The sequence below is a fragment of the Apostichopus japonicus genome, chromosome 23, assembly GCF_037975245.1.
Source record: "Apostichopus japonicus isolate 1M-3 chromosome 23, ASM3797524v1, whole genome shotgun sequence".
Taxonomy (NCBI): Eukaryota; Metazoa; Echinodermata; class Holothuroidea; order Aspidochirotida; family Stichopodidae; genus Apostichopus; species Apostichopus japonicus.
Window position 1 is genome coordinate 2,180,183 of NC_092583.1, and position 18,182 is coordinate 2,198,364.

Consider the following 18,182-nt stretch of genomic DNA (forward strand, 5'->3'; position numbering starts at 1 on the left):
GATCAATCACTCTAAGATGCCGTTTTACATTTTTTTGTCCAATAATGACTGATTTGCAACAATGATGAAATTATTTCATACGTTAATATTTCATCAACCTGACGCTATTCTTAGAAATTTTTGTAATAACATGTCAAAGCAAATTGGAAAGTTAGAAAATTATGAATTTCGAACACTGTTTTTTGAAATGAACCTGGAATTGTCAAAGCTAGTGTGTCTTCTGTTTTTTTATGGGATTTTAAGCATAAAAAAAAAAAACCCGAAACGACTCACAGAGTGATTTTGATGTCGCCATCGTAGCGACCGCAATCCACGTTCACTTCAGTAACTTTAAGACGACGAAGATCAGGAGAAATTTTTAAGGATTTTTTTTCTCTTTTTACAAGCATTAAGCATCTCCTTCCTCTCCCATCCAAATTTAGTGAAAACATACTCAACAACATCTGCCCCAATTCTTATACACACATTATGCTACGTTGTAGGTTATGTGTATACACTATGTACTTATGCTATCGACAAGTGTTGAAAGGCCTAAGCCAAGTCTTAACCATAGTACCAGACTCTAAGAGGTTGTTAGCATGTACAGAGCGGTTGCAAGACCATGAGTAAGTTTGTTCTGACCGGATCTGGTTGGTGTTTAATGATTCATTGAGAAACACAACCTTGAATTACTTTGGCATATTAGTTGAATTACTTTGGCATTTTAGTTGATAAAAATGCATATATCTGATAAGTTGTGCAAAAAGCTTTTTTTTATATGCACACAGCAGTATGCTTTGCAATATGAAAGAAAGTGTCACCGACTTCAGTCAATGACAGGCTTCTCTGTAGCAAAACTTTTGAAAGGATGTCGAGCATTCAAAGGAACCTACACATACTATTAAAACTGTTTGGACTGGAGTCTGTTTTTGTGGAGAGATATTTAATGCTAATGAGGTAATTATCTCTCAGGCCTGCCCCGCAACCAATCACCAACCCTCATTTCCCAATCCCTGTACACTAAACAATGTCTTCACCTGGGCCAGATGCTAATGAGGTAATTATCTCTCAGGCCTGCCCCGCAACCGATCACCAACCCCCTCATTTCCCGATCCCTGTGCACTCAACAGTGTCTTCACCTGGGCCAGATGCGATTAGCCAGCTGGTAGTATGAGGCGGATATTTCAATGCAGATTGTGACCTAAATTGTCCACGAATTAGCACATTAATTAGCTTTTTTCCATTCGCAGATCGCCCATTGTTTTTTTCTCAGAGTGTTCGAAATGCCAATGGAATTTTCATTAATTCCTTATACAGGAATCACTATGCATATTAGTTGCATACATTGTTACATGGTGACTACTACCTGCATTTAGTATTAAACAGTCCTATAGAATTAGCACACACAAAAAAAAAAAAAAATATTAAGAGGTATTTTGTGAAGGACAGATAATACCTCTTAGCTACTCTGTCAATTTTCAATGAATACTCAAGTTACAACCATATTCAGAAATATGGCAGGTAAGGAAGAGATTTAATGTCTATAATAAAAACATGTTTTGAATTAATAAATTTGAAAAATTTCACACTTTCCCAAAACATTTTGCTCAATCACAACTTGACATAGTCCACCTCAAAATTTGTTTGAATTTTTTTGATCAGAATTTTAAAATACCCTGTAAGCACAAATGAAATTGAATTTGATATATTAAATGTTGAGGCAAGTTTAAAATTTTCCAGCACATAAAAATGATTTGAACAACGACAATCTCCTCCTCCTCCTCAACGACCTCCTCCTCCTCCAGACTCGCTAGTTTAGTCAATCTCGGGAAATTAAAGAATCAGAGAGGAAACTTCCTAAAGTAACAAATCTAGATTGCTTCGTTTATCTATACTTGATGGAGATCGGCTTAAGTGTTTAAAATTATGGACAATTCAAACACATTTTCATCTACACCGGCCATTTCTCCCACCCCCCCCCAGTTTTCAACGAAATTGATCGAGTTAAAGAAACATTGCAGTACTTAACAAATTTCTCAAAAATTACGATCATCTTGAACGACAAAGTGAAGATGACGTCAGCACGATAATTTACGACACAAAACATTATGTGTATTATTTCTATCATACAAAATTTCTCACAAATAATACTCAACTTCCTTTATGGCATTAACCCCCCCTCCTCCCCCCCCCCTAAAAAAGGCAAGGAAGAGAGAAAATTTTATCTCGCAACTTAGTGATCTCAATGTCGTCTATCAACAGTGAGACGGTTGGGATAATGTGGGATAAAGTGACCTTGGCTGAAACAGAGAACCGGTGGGTCTAAAAGAACCAGGTTATGATTTATAACACAGAAAATGTACACACACACACACATAGAGGTGTGTTTTACATTAAGACCGAGGACCCCATTGTATTTTCCATTGTTCAAATCCACGTACCCTAACCTTAACAATACCCCATAACAATAAAATTCTTTTGAGGACGTGGTGGTTCTTTAGAAATCACATCAAGATTAAAAAACAAGTGCAGATGTACACACACAATTTCTTACAGAACAACAAGACTCAAACCTTGCAAACCATTAATCCGAGGATGGTAATTTATACGAGATGCAAAGGACCGTGACCATCAAACACCATCACAGCATATCATGCTTCAATACTTTTGAATCATTTCTGTATTCTACCCCTTGCTGAAAGATGCAAGAAAACACAACCAAAAAAGGATGTTAGATCCAGTTAAAATACCACGGTTGAAACTGCAATACAAAAAAAAAACACTCAACTGCTCGGATTACAGGTTACTCAGAACACACTGTTTTCACAGGATGAAAGCTTTGAAGTCTTGACGGTAAAATTGAAACGACTCTACCTTTTTTTTGCTCCATCCAACAATCCTCCACTTGAGAGGGAAGCAATGAAAACAACAAGGGATTTACTGCTAAGAGTCCTTCATTTACATAGTCTGTAGATATACGTTATAACCTTCTCCATTAGAATTTCTGATAAAACCAAAAAAAAAACCCTGGATTTCCGTAGGGATTAAAATACTGTTAACAGAACAAAGGGGGAGGAGGAGCAGTGAAAAGAACTTAAAACAAAAAAACAACACAAGATCATAGAAAGGTAGAAGCACCATTGACCATATACTTGGCCTTATGATAAGTCGCTGCGTGCTGTCACCGAGAGATCTCCATCTTGATTCATCATCGCTGGTGAACAGGAGGAGGTATGCCTTGAGTCCAGGAAGCGCGGGCTGTATCTTGGTATCGTCTCTGCTAGAAGGTAAAACGATTCCAGAGCTGGTCTCCGATGTCGATGACCGACCTTTCTCCGTTTGGTTTTTCTTTCTTGGGCGTAGAGTACACGTATAAAATCTTGTTCTCAGGAGGGGGGTGTCTTCTTGTACGACGGTGCTGTTAAAACGGGAAACACATCACTTATAATACGTTTATTCAAGTGTAACTGTTCAACGACAACATGAAGGTCATTCTTTAAGGAAAATACTTTGAGGATTAAAGATGGTAGAATTTTGTATTATACACCAAATAGAAAGAAAAGACCAAACAGATGAATTAAAATCTTAAGTTTAGAAAGCATTTGAGATGTCATTTAACAACTGGTAAGAATTTATACAGTACATTGCAATCCACAATGTTTGCCTTACCCCTTTATTTACAATGCAAGATGCACTGGGATGTACCTGTACTGTATATATTTTTCAAGTCAAAGACATTGTTTTAAATTGGCCTGATAAGTCTGCAAGCTCTTTCTACATGTCTGCAGGCTCTCTCCAGAACTTTGTTTTTTGCACATTTTTACGGAGATCGTTTGTAACCACGCAAGAATTCGGATCTGCACACGTACAGCACTACAGACAGTATATATGTACAGCACTTGAGCCACCTGTAGTTTACATCTAGAGGGTTTTTAAATTGTGGAGACCTACTGTAAGTCCTAAGACTGAGTGCCAAATTTGAAGTACAAATTGTACACACATATGATAATAAAGTGAACTTGAGAGATCTCCAAAGCTATTAAACCATCAAGAAATGTGTGAAATTCTTTCTTCTTTAAAAAAGGTCAAAAGGTCACTCCGACGTATATAGTGGGATGTACAGTAACACGGTATATAGCAGAGCACAACTAACACTTGGTATGTGCAAACAAACAAACAACTGAAGGCTATGAGTTTACAAACAATAACACGACAATAGAATGTACTGTACGGAAAACACATAGAGTATATACAGTATATAACATACTGTATGGTAATCATGGATTCAGCTCTAAAAACACAGTCAATTCTGGACATGAAAATCCAATACTTATTTTAAACGATTCCTAGAAATTTATTTTAAAACGGGGAATGGAATCGAACACATTTTAAGCCATTAGGAGATGCCTGACATGAGGAGCTGCCTGTATCATCATCCACTGTAAGGCTGTTAGGGAGCAGAATTTCAAAAATTTATAGCAATTTATAGAGAAATCACAGTCATGGTACTTGAATATCGTACAGGGACCCCCCCCCCCCCATATGATGCCATTTTTGACACAACCAGGTCACATTTGACACAACAGTGCGTTTAAATAAACACTCATCAGGGGTTGTTAACGATGATTAAACAGAATGCAGCCTGCTAAAGGCATTGTATAAAACTAAAGCACCAATGGTGTAGTAGCTCATACCAGATGGATCATTTGGACGTAAGTTTTTCTTAATAAATGAGCCTATTAGATTTAAACCTTTTAGCATCCATAGCTGAAGTACAGTAGGTTGCTACAGTATTTTGACATAAAATGACCCCTAGTGATTTTTGTTATCATAAATACTTCAAAAGAAACAAAAGGCCTACTAAGACAAAGATTAATCAATATCCACCAGTGGGAGTTAAGAATTGCAAAGTTGCAGCAATTTGAAGTTTTTGACACTTTGACCCCATAACATAATTAATTAACACATCACTACAATGTACCAACTATATATACCAATAACAACATGCCAGGTTTGAACATAATCCTTACTATGGTTGCAGAGTTACAGCAATTTCAAGAATTTAACCTATGTTGATCTATTTGCTTGACACATGTACATCAATTAGTACTATCAACTAACAACTGTATATACCATGTTTCATTAACAATGTGACTTATAATTGCAGTTACATTTGAAGCAATTTGAAGATTTTGCCCTTTGACATCTTAACCTGATTATAGACATCAATATGTACCAACCATTTAAAACATATTTTTGAAAGATTGGCCCTTAAAGGCCAATACTGACCCCTTGATGGCCTTTGATCTAAAAATCGCACACACCCAAAAGGTACCACCAGTCATAGATGATTATGACTAACTTTCATTAATATCCATGGCTATCTGTAGGAGAAGAAGCATTTTGCAGATTTTCACAAATTGACCCCTATTGACCCCTAGATGACATTTGACCTGAAACTCCCGAACATCAATAATGTCCCCTTACCCAATGATGATTGTGTCCAAGTTTCATATAAATCCAGCGACAGCTGTATGAGAAGAAGCAGTTTAACAAACTGTGTGAACAGACGGATGGACGGACAGATAGACACATAAATAGATAGCTAGCTAGATAGATAGATAGATGGTTAGTTAGATAGTTAGATACATGATAGAAAGCATTATTACAATAGCTCAACCAGCACTACATCATACATGCTGGTATGAGCTAAAACCTCAAATGGTAGCACACTGAATTTGACAGCATACAGGTAGTTCAGACTTTAGACTTGTACATCATTGTATGCTTAAGCCTTATAAGCCTTATACTGTATATATCTGTATTTGCCCATATAAGCTGTACTGAGCGAGCATGTAATCTTAGGGCATTGTTGTGAATTATGGGGGTAAAAACTGTTATCAGATAACATTTATTTACTACGCTGTCATTTTTATCGTTTTGCCATTTTTGTGATCCATCATGCAGTGCAGTACATACGTACACAGAGTTTGAACATGAAAGCAGTCGCAATGCGTTGAGAGTGTGAGACAGAGAGAGGTGGAGAGAGGGAGAGAGAATCATCTGTCATAACGCACAGACTATAAATCACAATGTACAATAGTACTTCAGTAGTTTATTTACTATTCACATGAGTATTCCCACTGCTGCGAAATCTCTACGACAACAAAAACAAAGTCTGATCGTGTAGAGATGTTTAACTACAGATAGCGTAGAATCAAAGAGAAATTTCACACAGTTCAACTTCTGATAAGAATGGTAGATACCGAAGGAGGGGGAGAAAGCGAGCATTGCCCCGGAAGGGATATACAGCTCGGGGTAAGAGGTGCTAGAAACAAACGTTTTCCAGTCACAGAATTTAGGATCTATAGAGATATGTAACTGTAGGCTGGAGACACATATAGTACATTTAATGTTTGACATGTTCACCTGGCGTCACTTGCAGGAACAACATTAGAAATTTTGTGGTTTCAAGATTTCAAGAGGGTAATTACCCACACCCTGCACAATTTTCGAAAGACTGCTGGAAAAGTACGCAAAGAGTTGTGCAATTGATGGAATTAGGGAAGTGAAAAAGTTTCTGCATCTGATTAAATTAAGCATTAAAATTGAGCACTGAGCAGATGGCTAATGTGTAGTCAAAGCCAAATTTTCTGTGCAAAATGAAGGGTCATGATAAAGTGTAAGAAATCAGCCACTGTACAAAAATATTTCAGCAGACAACTACACATCAATTTCAAGATTTATAACCACACATGCATATATGATACCCTATGTGTAACATTACTGTACATTCTTCAATGTTATACACACTATACAAATTTGCTGGGGAAAGAGAAGAGTGGGATGAGGGGGGGGGGTGGAATGATAGGAGGTAGGCGAAGGGAACAGAAGGGGAAGATAGAAGAAGGGGAGGACGATACAGAGGAGAAAGACAAAGCTGGAGAGACAGGCAACAGGATTTTGTCCATACAAGAAAAAAAAAACAATCTGCTTGATTTTTACACAATCCTTGCCCCAAAATCATCCCTCCACTTTCATTTTCTTGTCAACTAACTTCAATTAACCCACTTCTCCTCTCTGTCAATGACAACATTACTGTTTTTACATCTATGTAGGGGTCAATAAATGCTTACTAAGTTTTTTTTTGTCAATATCATGCACTTTATGATGTGCTGTATGGGCTTTGCAAGTAGCCATGGACTACCCCCATTGACCCAACACCTGTTTCTACAATAACAATCACCAGATAGCATCCAATCTTCTCAGTAGCCAACCCTCTCCCCCCCCTCCCCCTTCTCCCAACAACCCTCACTACAAACCTATTAGCAAACTACTGTACACTTTGGCTACATCATGGTTTCTCACTGTATAGCCAGTGGCACCATAGCTACAGTACTGTACCATTCCAAAGCAACAACTGTACTAGTTACTGTACAGTTCATATCCGTTGACCCTCGGAGTAAATATCACACAGTATGACACACATAGATCTAATGACAAGGCAAATGTTGTTACTGTAGTACTTTTTGAAGAAAACACATTCTGAATTCGTAGGTGTTGAAACCAAACTCCACTGCTTCCTTGTACGGTCATTTGAAGTACAGTACAGTATAAAGGAACCGTTGATACCAGCCTTCATAAAGCAGGGTGTAACCAGCACTAGTCATAAAATGCTGAATAATGAAAAGCATTTTCACATATAAAAGTAGTCAGTACCAGCGCCTGACTTAAATGTTTGAGAGAGGGAGGGGGGGCAAGGCAACGTTTGTACACTGGCTTGGCAAGTTATAAAATTTGCTTGGATTTTCATTGAAATGGCAGGGCACCACAGTAACTATCAGCTCTTTGCAAAAGGGCACAAAGGCAATATTTAAAGAAAAACGACAGGACAGGAATACGTGAGACTGGCTAACATGTAAACAAAACGACTGAAAACAGGAACGAATCACAAGATCGTTCGTAATACCATAAATATATATCCAGCAGCTGCTTGATAGCTGTTTGCTGGTACTGGACAAGACTAAAGCACTGTTTTAGCTTGAAAACAATGGGAGTACCTACTGTATGGCAACTCATATAAAGGGGCATGGCAGACGTTGCCACCGGAAATGGATGGTTTTAAGGGCAAATATAGCATCGGTGCCATCAGTTTATTTGAACCCTGGTTACCGCTGTGCATAGACTGTCCACTAGGGTTTTTACCCTGTTCAATTCAAAAATCCCATTTGCATTTATTTGTTAAATATAATATGTTTCAGTTACTTCCAAACAGTGATTCCTGACAGTTTTTACTTTCCCAACTTTTACATGTTAGATTAAAGTTTGATTTGAGGCTTCATGTTAACATGTTAGGTTAATGTTAAATTGAGGCTACTGTTACATGTTTACATGTTAGGTTCATGTTGAATTGAGGCTACATGTTAACATGTTAGGTTCATGTTAAATTGAGGCTACTGTTACATGTTTACATGTTAGGTTCATGTTGAATTGAGGCTACATGTTAACATGTTAGGTTAATGTTAAATTGAGGCTACTGTTACATGTTTACATGTTAGGTTCATGTTGAATTGAGGCTACATGTTAACATGTTAGGTTAATGTTAAATTGAGGCTACTGTTACATGTTTACATGTTAGGTTCATGTTGAATTGAGGCTACATGTTAACATGTTAGGTTAATGTTAAATTGAGGCTACTGTTACATGTTTACATGTTAGGTTAATGTTGAATTGAGGCTACATGTTAACATGTTAGGTTCATGTTAAATTGAGGCTACTGTTACATGTTTACATGTTAGGTTCATGTTGAATTGAGGCTACATGTTAACATGTTAGGTTAATGTTAAATTGAGGCTACTGTTACATGTTTACATGTTAGGTTCATGTTGAATTGAGGCTACATGTTAACATGTTAGGTTAATGTTAAATTGAGGCTACTGTTACATGTTTACATGTTAGGTTCATGTTGAATTGAGGCTACATGTTAACATGTTAGGTTAATGTTGAATTGAGGCTACATGTTACATATAGTTTACATATTAGGTTAATGTTGAATTGAGGCTACATGTTAACATGTCAGGTTAATGTTGAATTGAGGCTAACAGTACATGTCTGTATTTAACACCCAATATTTATAGTTGAGTGCAGCTGTTGAACATTCAGGAGTTAGATAGTTGTATGATCCCGCTGATGGGATCAGCATAAGAAACAGTACTTAGATGTCCTATCTCCATTGTACTCAGCTATTGTACTTGCATCGAGCTGTTTGTACATGGTAGCTGTGTTACTGTTCCTTACAGTAGCATGTAAAATTTCAAAATGTATTTTGTATTTTTTTTTTTTTGATTTTTCTGTCATAAATTGCTGGTTAAACATTCAGTGTACACAGACTTATCACTAAACCTAACGTACTGCACTGTGAATACAGTACAAAAAACCATCGATACTTGAGAAACAATAGACAACTAATGTCGGCTTATATGGTAGATTCTTCTCCGTTTAAATTTCTACATAGATTATATTTTATATCTTGAAATACTTTTTTGTTCCAGGTTAAGCCACTTTTATTCCAGAAACTTCGGCAACCCTCCAAAACAATGCAATCTGAGTTTGATGCAAACATTAAGTCAGCCGCTGTAAGACCTCTTCAGCTGATTTTTGGTCGTCCTAACAGAAATTTGGTCATCTCAGACAACCATTAAAAACTGACTATGACATACTGAGCACTATGAGATTCAGTACAGATCTAATTTAGAGCTAATGTAGAGTAGACAACATTTTAGTCCTCTACTATAAACAACTGATTTTTTAATTCAAAACTAAAGATTCCCTTGTTCATCAAGAGGGATGTATTGAAAATCATATGTAATGGGTTTGTAGATATCCAAGACAGGGTTCTCCTACTTACCTAGTGGTGACCAGCAAACATAGTACAACGTTAAGGCAATCTTGCACTATTTAAAATATATGTCTACAACCCAAGGCATCATCACATACACAGACAGACCATGATGATAACACATTCACGTTCTTAGTATTCAGGGTTTAAACGGCAAAGTATCATAGTATTTCACATACCTCATGAGATAACGCAAACCCCTTGTCCATCTGGGTCTCTCTTCAAAGGTATGTCTCCTTCATTCCGGTACATGACCCGGGGCCTTTTGACCCTCTCCTCCGAGTCTGAGTCCTGATGGTCCTCACTGTTGGATGGCTCAACTCTGCCTCTCTTCTTCTCCATCCTCTCTTCATCCAGTAATGAGCGGATGGATGATTTGGTGCTCTCTTCCCCCGGTGAGCCCTCCGGATGCCCAACCTTTCTGGAATGACTTTTACAACTACAGCTCCTCTCGACATTTTGGAGGAGGCGTGACTTTTTCGAGTATACATGTCCAGCAGACCGACTGCTGCAGTCCGAGCTACAAGATGTGGAGCGGTGTGATGCAGTCTGGGATGAGGGACTATCCCTCTGAGCAGGAGGCGGGCTGGCAGTCGTTAAAGAGGATTTAACTAAACCTGACGCCATACCAGGGATTGACCCACTGTGACCCCCCAGCTCACCGGACAGGGGACTGGGAGGGGTGATGCCACGGTTCTTTAACTTCCACTCGCTGTAGACATTCATGAGGAGAGCCACGCTAGGCCAATCAGCATCTGTGCTTCCGCTCGCATTAGCTAGACTCCTCTGGTATTCATCCTCTGTGATGGCGAGGTACCCAATGGGTGCTTGGGGGTTAATATGTCCGCTACCTTTTGACGACATGCTGCCCTCGTACACAGTACTACCCATTCCATTTTCACTTTCGCTACCACCTTCAGCGCCGCCACCACTATGCTTGCTAAACTGTCCATGGTGGATGCCGCGCCTACGTCGATAAGGCCTACGCTTCACCTTAAATGGTTCTTTGTTCTTTATTTCCCTAGGAGGGAGATCTAATAAGTCTGAAAATGTCTGCATGAAAGGGTTATGTTTCTGTTTTGGCTTCGGATCGGGTCTCGCAAGGATCCTCTCCAGGGAAAAGTCGGATGTCGAAGGTCGTTTCCTTCTCTCTGCCTCTGGCTCTTTCCCCTTCTGTGAACTGCAAGAGAGGTCCAACACCCCTTCACCGACCTCTCCCCCCTCCTGATACGCCCCACCCTCCGACTTGGAGGACGACGGTGGGAAACTAGACTGCGTGGAGGAAGGCCGATCGCTGCACGATTCGTCGGTGCTATTGCTTCCGCTGTCCCCGTCGCAGTACCCGTACGGCGGTTCCTCTATGCCGAAGACGTCATCCGAACTCGAGGGCATCGCGGACTGGCTATCTGGGGTGGTGCTCTCGACCGCAGGGGAGAAGAACAGTGTGTCGATGCTCCTGGTCACACTCTGGGAGTCCTGCTTGATCTGTTGGTCGTAGTTTAGCAATGTCCTTCTCAATTTCTCCCTCAGCACGTCCAACAGAGATATCTTACCATTTTTGGCGACGCTGCTGCTCTCCGCCATCGTATGAGGAGAGATACTCTGGTGTTCACCATCCAGCGCAGGGTACGGACCCTGCGGGAAATTAGATCTCACGCTGCTCTCACTTAAGACTTTCTTGTCTGCCTGTTTCTCTCCGCCGCCTCTGGACTCATCCAAGAGTCTCTCCTGGAAAGCTTCGCTGCTCATCTTGAGCTGCCACTCTTTCACTACGTCTGCGTCGTTGGACTTGAGGCTCCGGTAGATGGAGTCCTCCACGAAGCTGGCCAACCTGCGGCCCTGTTCGGTCCACTGCTGGCTGTTCGGTTGGTTCTTCAACAGTCTGGACGGGATCGGTTCAAACAGTTCCAGAGTGGACCGCTTGAAGCTCTCCGCTCCCTGTTCTTCGCTCGTACCACTCTCCTCCAACAGAGAATTCACAGAGGATACAAACTGGGAACTCCTGCTAAAGGAGCTTGGTTTACTACTGTCTGACGAGGACATTTTCGAATCTTTCTGACTCGAGTTGCCTTTCTCGTTAGGTATCTCTTTCAAGTATTTCTCCTGACCATCACACACAAGCTGGCAGGTGACAGTCCTTCCATCATTCATCTTCAAGACAAGTGTTTCCTCGCCTTTCTTCTTAAACGGTTTACCACCCCTGTTGATTCTTTCTTGATTCAGAGCAGCAGATGATGATGATGACGACGACAATAACTCATTGTCTTTCTCGCTACTATTGTTGTCTGTTGTGTTGGCCTCGGTGACCTTTGACGAGGAGCAAAGCGGATTGCAAGTTCTCACTGCTGAGCCTACAGGATGGTGGGGGGAAGGAGAATCGTTCCCAGTTAGTTTTGTCTCCCTCTGTACTTCAGGTTCCATTCTCATCCATCAATCGTAGGTTTGGTTCTCAGTGCTCCAAGGCAAGAGTCCTGACAGCTGTGAAAATAATGGAAAATCCAACTTAACGGTAAGAAGCTACGCAGTCTTTCAACCCTGACCTTAAATACTGTCATGTCAATTGTGCATCAAAGAATGAGAGTACAGTGCCTACGAACGTATTACTTGGTACAATCAATTAGTGTTCAACCGATTATGCATAACAGAAGATACCGATTACCGATTATTTTTTTCATAATCGTACCGGTTCCGATTCCGATTATTTGAAAATGAGAAAATATCCCGTAGACCTATATACGAAATCGGCAATAAACTTTGACAGAAACAATTATTGTTGTGATTTTCCTGTTTCCTTTTGCTTCGTTGTTATACAAGGCTCTAAGGTATCATTTTGTATGTACCAAATTACCTCTGGAGTTTCTCGGAAAGAAATTTTTTTTTTTTTTAATTTAATTTAATTTTTAATTTAATTTATTTATATATAATACGGAAATATGACATCCTACCTAGTCAGCACTGTGCTAAGCGAATGGCCTAACCACCTCGACGTAAATGTCACCTGTTAATGGCTTGAAATGGGCTAAGAATAGTTACTCAAAATATCCATCTCAAAAAGTATCTCAGACAAACCATCCATCTTCAATCTTTACCAAAGTGTAAATTTTAATGACATATTGCCTTCATTCCGACATTATTTTGTACTTATTTTCAGTATTATACCGTTTATGAACGAATAGAAATGTTACGAACTTGAAGTTTAACATACCTATTCCTTACCTATTTAACTCCATTCAGGTTCAATCAGAAAATATAAGCTTAGGCCAATCAAACTGAAAAGCAAATTGTACCATCGTAACTTGTTTAAAATTACTCTAAAATGTAATACCAGATTGATGTAAAGAAATAATAACAACTAGAAACTACTCCAATATAAAATATAACATTCCCTCTACAAGACATATCACTTACAGTACCTTCCAAACAAATGCCTATTTCCAGCAAACTGAAAGTTGTAAAGTAAGCTATGCATTTTTTTTTTTGCAAACCGATGGTTAGGCTACATTTCCCATTGACTTAGTGTGGTTGTTAGACTAACATGTGGTCGAAGATTGCAGTTTCCGTGGATATTTTTATTTTTTATTTGCGACACAACTAGAGCGAATAAACAGATGGCAAGGTTAGATTTCCATGCAGTTGACTTAGTGTGAAGTAAGGCTACCATGTGGTCGGAGATTTGTGATGATTTTAGGTTATTTTCGCTGGTACTGAAATTGCTTCGTGCAGGCCGTAATTTGCCACGGGGAATTCCCGGTGATTGTGCGCCACCCTCTCGCACTGCTTGAAATGTGATGCGGGATGTGAAAACTGTTTGCGCGATTCGCGCTGCAACTGCAATTCCTAGCTAAAGCAAACGCATGTCACAATTAATTTTACACAGACACCTGATATAACGAGGGCGATTTTCTTATATTTCTTTTTCGCACTCGTAATTGTGCTTTAGGAGGGCTTTTTAGCACTTGCGAGGGCGAATCGCCCATCACCCCCGCTTATTTTCGACCCTGTCAAGTTCATTCGTTAATTCGCGAAATTGGTATTGCTGCTATGCTTACTGTGCCAAGAAATTTGAAGTCACTAACCACGAGGGAAGCAAAATCGGCGACACTGGCAGCGTCTTATTTTAATATTTCGTATTAAAAGAACAAACCTAATACATCAGTTGATATTTTCAACTTCCATATTTTTTTGAATAATGATATTTTCACCTTCCATATGTTTTTGAATAATCGGTATGACATAACTGGTATTCCACGTAATTTTTACCGATTCCGATTATGTTACGATTATACAATATTCGTACCGATTCCGATTAGGTTAATCGTTTGAACACTACAATACATTATGATTCACTACAAGGGTAAAACCATTCCAGCATCTTGGTTGGAAAACAATTAAATTTAAGGGACAATTTTGAAGGACCATTTTCCTGGTGGACAACTGCATCTTGAGTTTTGGTTTTCAGAACAGTAACTTAAATATCAAATTCTAAAAGTATGTAACCAAAACATAGAAAGAGCCAAATTTTTACCCTGTGGAAGAGATGTGTAGGTTTGGTGCATGGAACAGCCACTGTTAACGAACTGGTATAACTCCCCTTCAGTTGGATTTAATAAACCCTACCACGATTGTTATGTCATATAATTCAGTGCCTGGAAAGTGATGGAGGAGGGGGGCAATTAACCCTGTTACTGTACCTATTTTGCGGGTATTTAGTTACAAGATAATCTGAATTTGATGTTAACAGTTAGCTATCTGCCAGAAAATCTTTTAAAGGCATTGAAGACTCCCCCCAAACCGTGTGCGGCAATCTGAAAAAGTTAACTTTCCGTTGCTTGCAAGTGACGTTTTGTTTGTGTCGCTACAAAATGCAGACAGTAATGAAACGTGATACCTTGATATCTTTAGCTGGACCTGAGATGTCCATCACCGTATTGTTTGTACACTGTGCTGTGGGTATTGACTGCAGCTGTATGTACTGACTATACACTAGTGTCTAATTACCAATGTATGCAAGCTGTGTGTGTGTGTGTTTTCTGCGATCGATGGTGGTGTGTAACACTTCTGTTACACCTCATTCGAAACTAGGTCAGATTACCAGCATTAGACGTTTCTTTTTGCGGGAGTCTTCACACCCTTTAACGGTGATTTTGGTGTTCCGAACAGAAATTTGGTCATCTCAGACAATCGGACGACCATTAAAAGTTTGCCCTGAATTGTGTCGTTACAGTAGCGGGGAGAGATTAGAAAAGTTAGATACACATCATCATTTTACATTGTCTGCCTAGCACAATTGAGTGTGTTAAGAGATTAGCATATATTCAGAGAGTGTCTCTGTTTCTCTTTAAGTTGTATGTATTCAAAGTTCTTCTTTTAAAATTGGGATACATATATGAATACACCACAGTCCCTGGGTTATTGTTAACTTCACATCACCTGAGGCAATTTTGAAACCTCCCCCTGTTCGATCCAAAATCGAAACAATAAAAGTGAAAAGAATAAAGAACAAAACATTTTGCTGTCAGTGTCAATGACATCACACCTGTTTGCTTCAAGTTCACTGAATGGGACAGCATGAGACAAACTGAACTATCAATCTCGAAACTGCAATGACGAACTGCATGCAAATTTCAATGATGCATGTACAATCCACAAACTTAGTTTAAGACTATAAACCACAACTACCAGATCTTACTCTAAACCTTCAATGTATATCTCCTATGCCACACTAAAATTTTAAAATGCCTTGATAAAAGGTATATTTTTTCAGCAGCAAAGAAACTACTTGCACTCATACATACTCATCTTACAAAGTGAATTACTAGAACCCATTATGAAATTACCCTCATTGGAAAACGGGGTGGGGGGGGGGTGGAGGGTGCACATACAGATGGCCTTGGGAATTAAGAGGAAATGATATCAAGATGCAATATTGAAAAATTAATCGCCATCTTGCCATTAGAAGTAAAATTTGGCTTTGGCGACTCAAAAATACAAATTTTGGCAAGAGACCCAAGGTCTGGCAATAAGTTGTTTAAATAGTCACTTACACAGTAATATGATATCTATAGTTGGAAACCTAACTCTGTGAATTAGATTCTGTTCACCTTTACAGATGTGATGTTAAAACGAAAGCAATCCATTTCTCTAAATTAGTGACATGGTAACTAAACACTAAGGTTTTGACAAAGTGCATAGATCTACACAATGATCCTCCCGCTTTTGAGCAAATGAAATTGCAGAATCTTTCAATCTGACCAAAACAAGTCTTCCATTAACTATGGAGCCTACACATTAATGGTCACCAAATGCTAGGCTACTGTCATTTACTTTATCTAGCCTAACAATTGTAACTCTTGTCATTTATGTATGTTCAGTTTGGCAAGGGGACATTCAAAATAGCTACGAACCCAAACATGACATGTGCTTTGGCCATAACTTTTCACCACAGTTCAATTTTTGCTATTTAGTCTTTCTATCTTCTCCACAACTTGTTCGCTGAAGTCATATCATAAAGCCCAAAGAGTTCAAAATGAGAATGTTACTTCACTTTTCAAAACTAAACTTCATAATTTAAGGACATGTTTGCATGTCTGAATGTACATGGTACTAGAGGTGGTCAAATATTTCATAAACGGTTATGCTGGGGCACATTTTACATGAATTAAAATTAATTATACATCTCTCAATGTGTCTACTTCAAGGAGTCTTGCAATCCGACAATTAGCCTACTATTTTAAATATTGTAATTGAATATTGTATATGGGCAACAGTTGCTTTGGCAAATTGAAATGAATTCTTGAAAGATCAGTTTGATCTCAAAATAGCTGTAGCAGCAATAGTAATGGATGTTTTGTTAGAAAATCCAGAGTCGCAAATCCCAAATTAGTCACTACACAAGCCTGGATTCCTAAGCAGTGTCACAACTCCGACATGCTGTACATAGACTTAACTTACTTGTGTTAACTTTCTTCATTTTCTTGATAGCTATTTGAGGAAAATGTTAATGTTGGGAGAGAGAAACTGTCACTCAGTAGTCAGGCTTGTGATACAACTAACGTAAGTTAGGGAAAGTAGCATTCATATAAGACTGCAAAGCAACATTGCCTACTGATGGCATAACACTCCAGAATATGGCTTGCAACAAGTTACGCCTAACTAGCCTAGGCTGAAAGTTAGGCTTATATAAATTTGGCAAGGACATACAACTATTTTAGCACTTGAGTCTCAGTACTCCTACTCCAAGGCTATGTTAAGTTAGATCTATGCTACTTTTCTACCAATAATCCTATTACTGTCAATAAAAAAGCCTGAAGATATGTAGACTTATTACGTTTACTATGGTATAACAAATAAAAACCGTTTTACTCAGTACAATCTATGAGTCTAGCCGTGTTATGCTTACCTAATACGTTGGTTTGGTAATACATAGCATTGACCTTGTTCAGGATCAAGAAGCTGTAGTACATTCATGTTAACATTGTGTTGCAGCTAGGCTAAATAGGCCTATAGTACTACTCTAGGCCTATTATAAATGTTAGTCCTTAAATCCTGTATTCTAAATCAGTTTTTACATATCAATCAACGAAGAAAACATTTTGCAAACAACTCTGAAATGTTATCATATTTCTTAAGCTTTAACCTTCGGTACACTCACCATTATGGTACTACGACCTGACGGTATTAATGGTAGAAATAAACCATAGCCTCATAGAGACGATATCAACACTCGTATCGCCATGATTGCAGAGTACTGCACAGTTAGGTGCCTACAGTCTGCTCCTACACATTGCATAGTACACACAAGACTCCTATTGTCTGACACATTTAACATACGGTCACTGACCGCAAAAAGATCATGACTTTCACAACTCTTTCGGTCCGATATTCTACCCTAAATATAGAGTTCTTACGCCAAAGAAGTATTTCGCTGCAATTATGAACTACCAAAGGATTGGGTGCTATATTCATTGGATGATTACATACCGTAGTAATGACAAATCTTCCAGTTTCCTAGGCCATGATTTTGGGCAGTCAAGGCCGTGCTTTCTTCCGAAATGACCTTTCTTGAACTTGCAAGCGAGTACGGTGTATTCTGGGTAATTTATTCACCACATCCATCAGATAACTGTGTCCTACTCATCGTCTGAGACTGACCACCAAACCCTTACTAAATTTCCTCAAACTATCTTCTGCCCTTTATGAGTGGTTAAAAAAATACCCGGAATTTACGTGTCTTGATATTGTGCTCTTTGGTTCTTGAGAGTTGACCACGTTGAATGTATAGTTGCGGGTAGTATAATTTGTGTGG

At 38.9% G+C, this 18,182-nt stretch overlaps 1 protein-coding gene across 2 annotated transcripts; it reads right to left on the reverse strand.

The window, feature by feature from the left end:
• Window positions 1–2,833: 2,833 nt before the first annotated feature.
• On the reverse strand, window positions 2,834–18,055 carry LOC139964564 (uncharacterized). 2 transcript variants are annotated; one of them, XM_071966245.1, is made up of 3 exons: window positions 17,858–18,055; window positions 10,057–12,355; window positions 2,834–3,397 (listed from the first exon to the last, which is right to left on the reverse strand). In XM_071966245.1, exon 2 carries the CDS (start codon window positions 12,302–12,304, stop codon window positions 10,058–10,060), a length of 2,247 nt encoding a protein of 748 aa, XP_071822346.1. In that variant the 5' UTR covers window positions 12,305–12,355; window positions 17,858–18,055; the 3' UTR covers window positions 2,834–3,397; window position 10,057. The 2 variants fall into 2 exon arrangements, with proteins under 2 accessions (XP_071822346.1, XP_071822347.1); XM_071966246.1 differs by lacking the exon at window positions 17,858–18,055 and adding an exon at window positions 17,529–17,801.
• Between the last annotated feature and the right edge of the window lie 127 nt (window positions 18,056–18,182).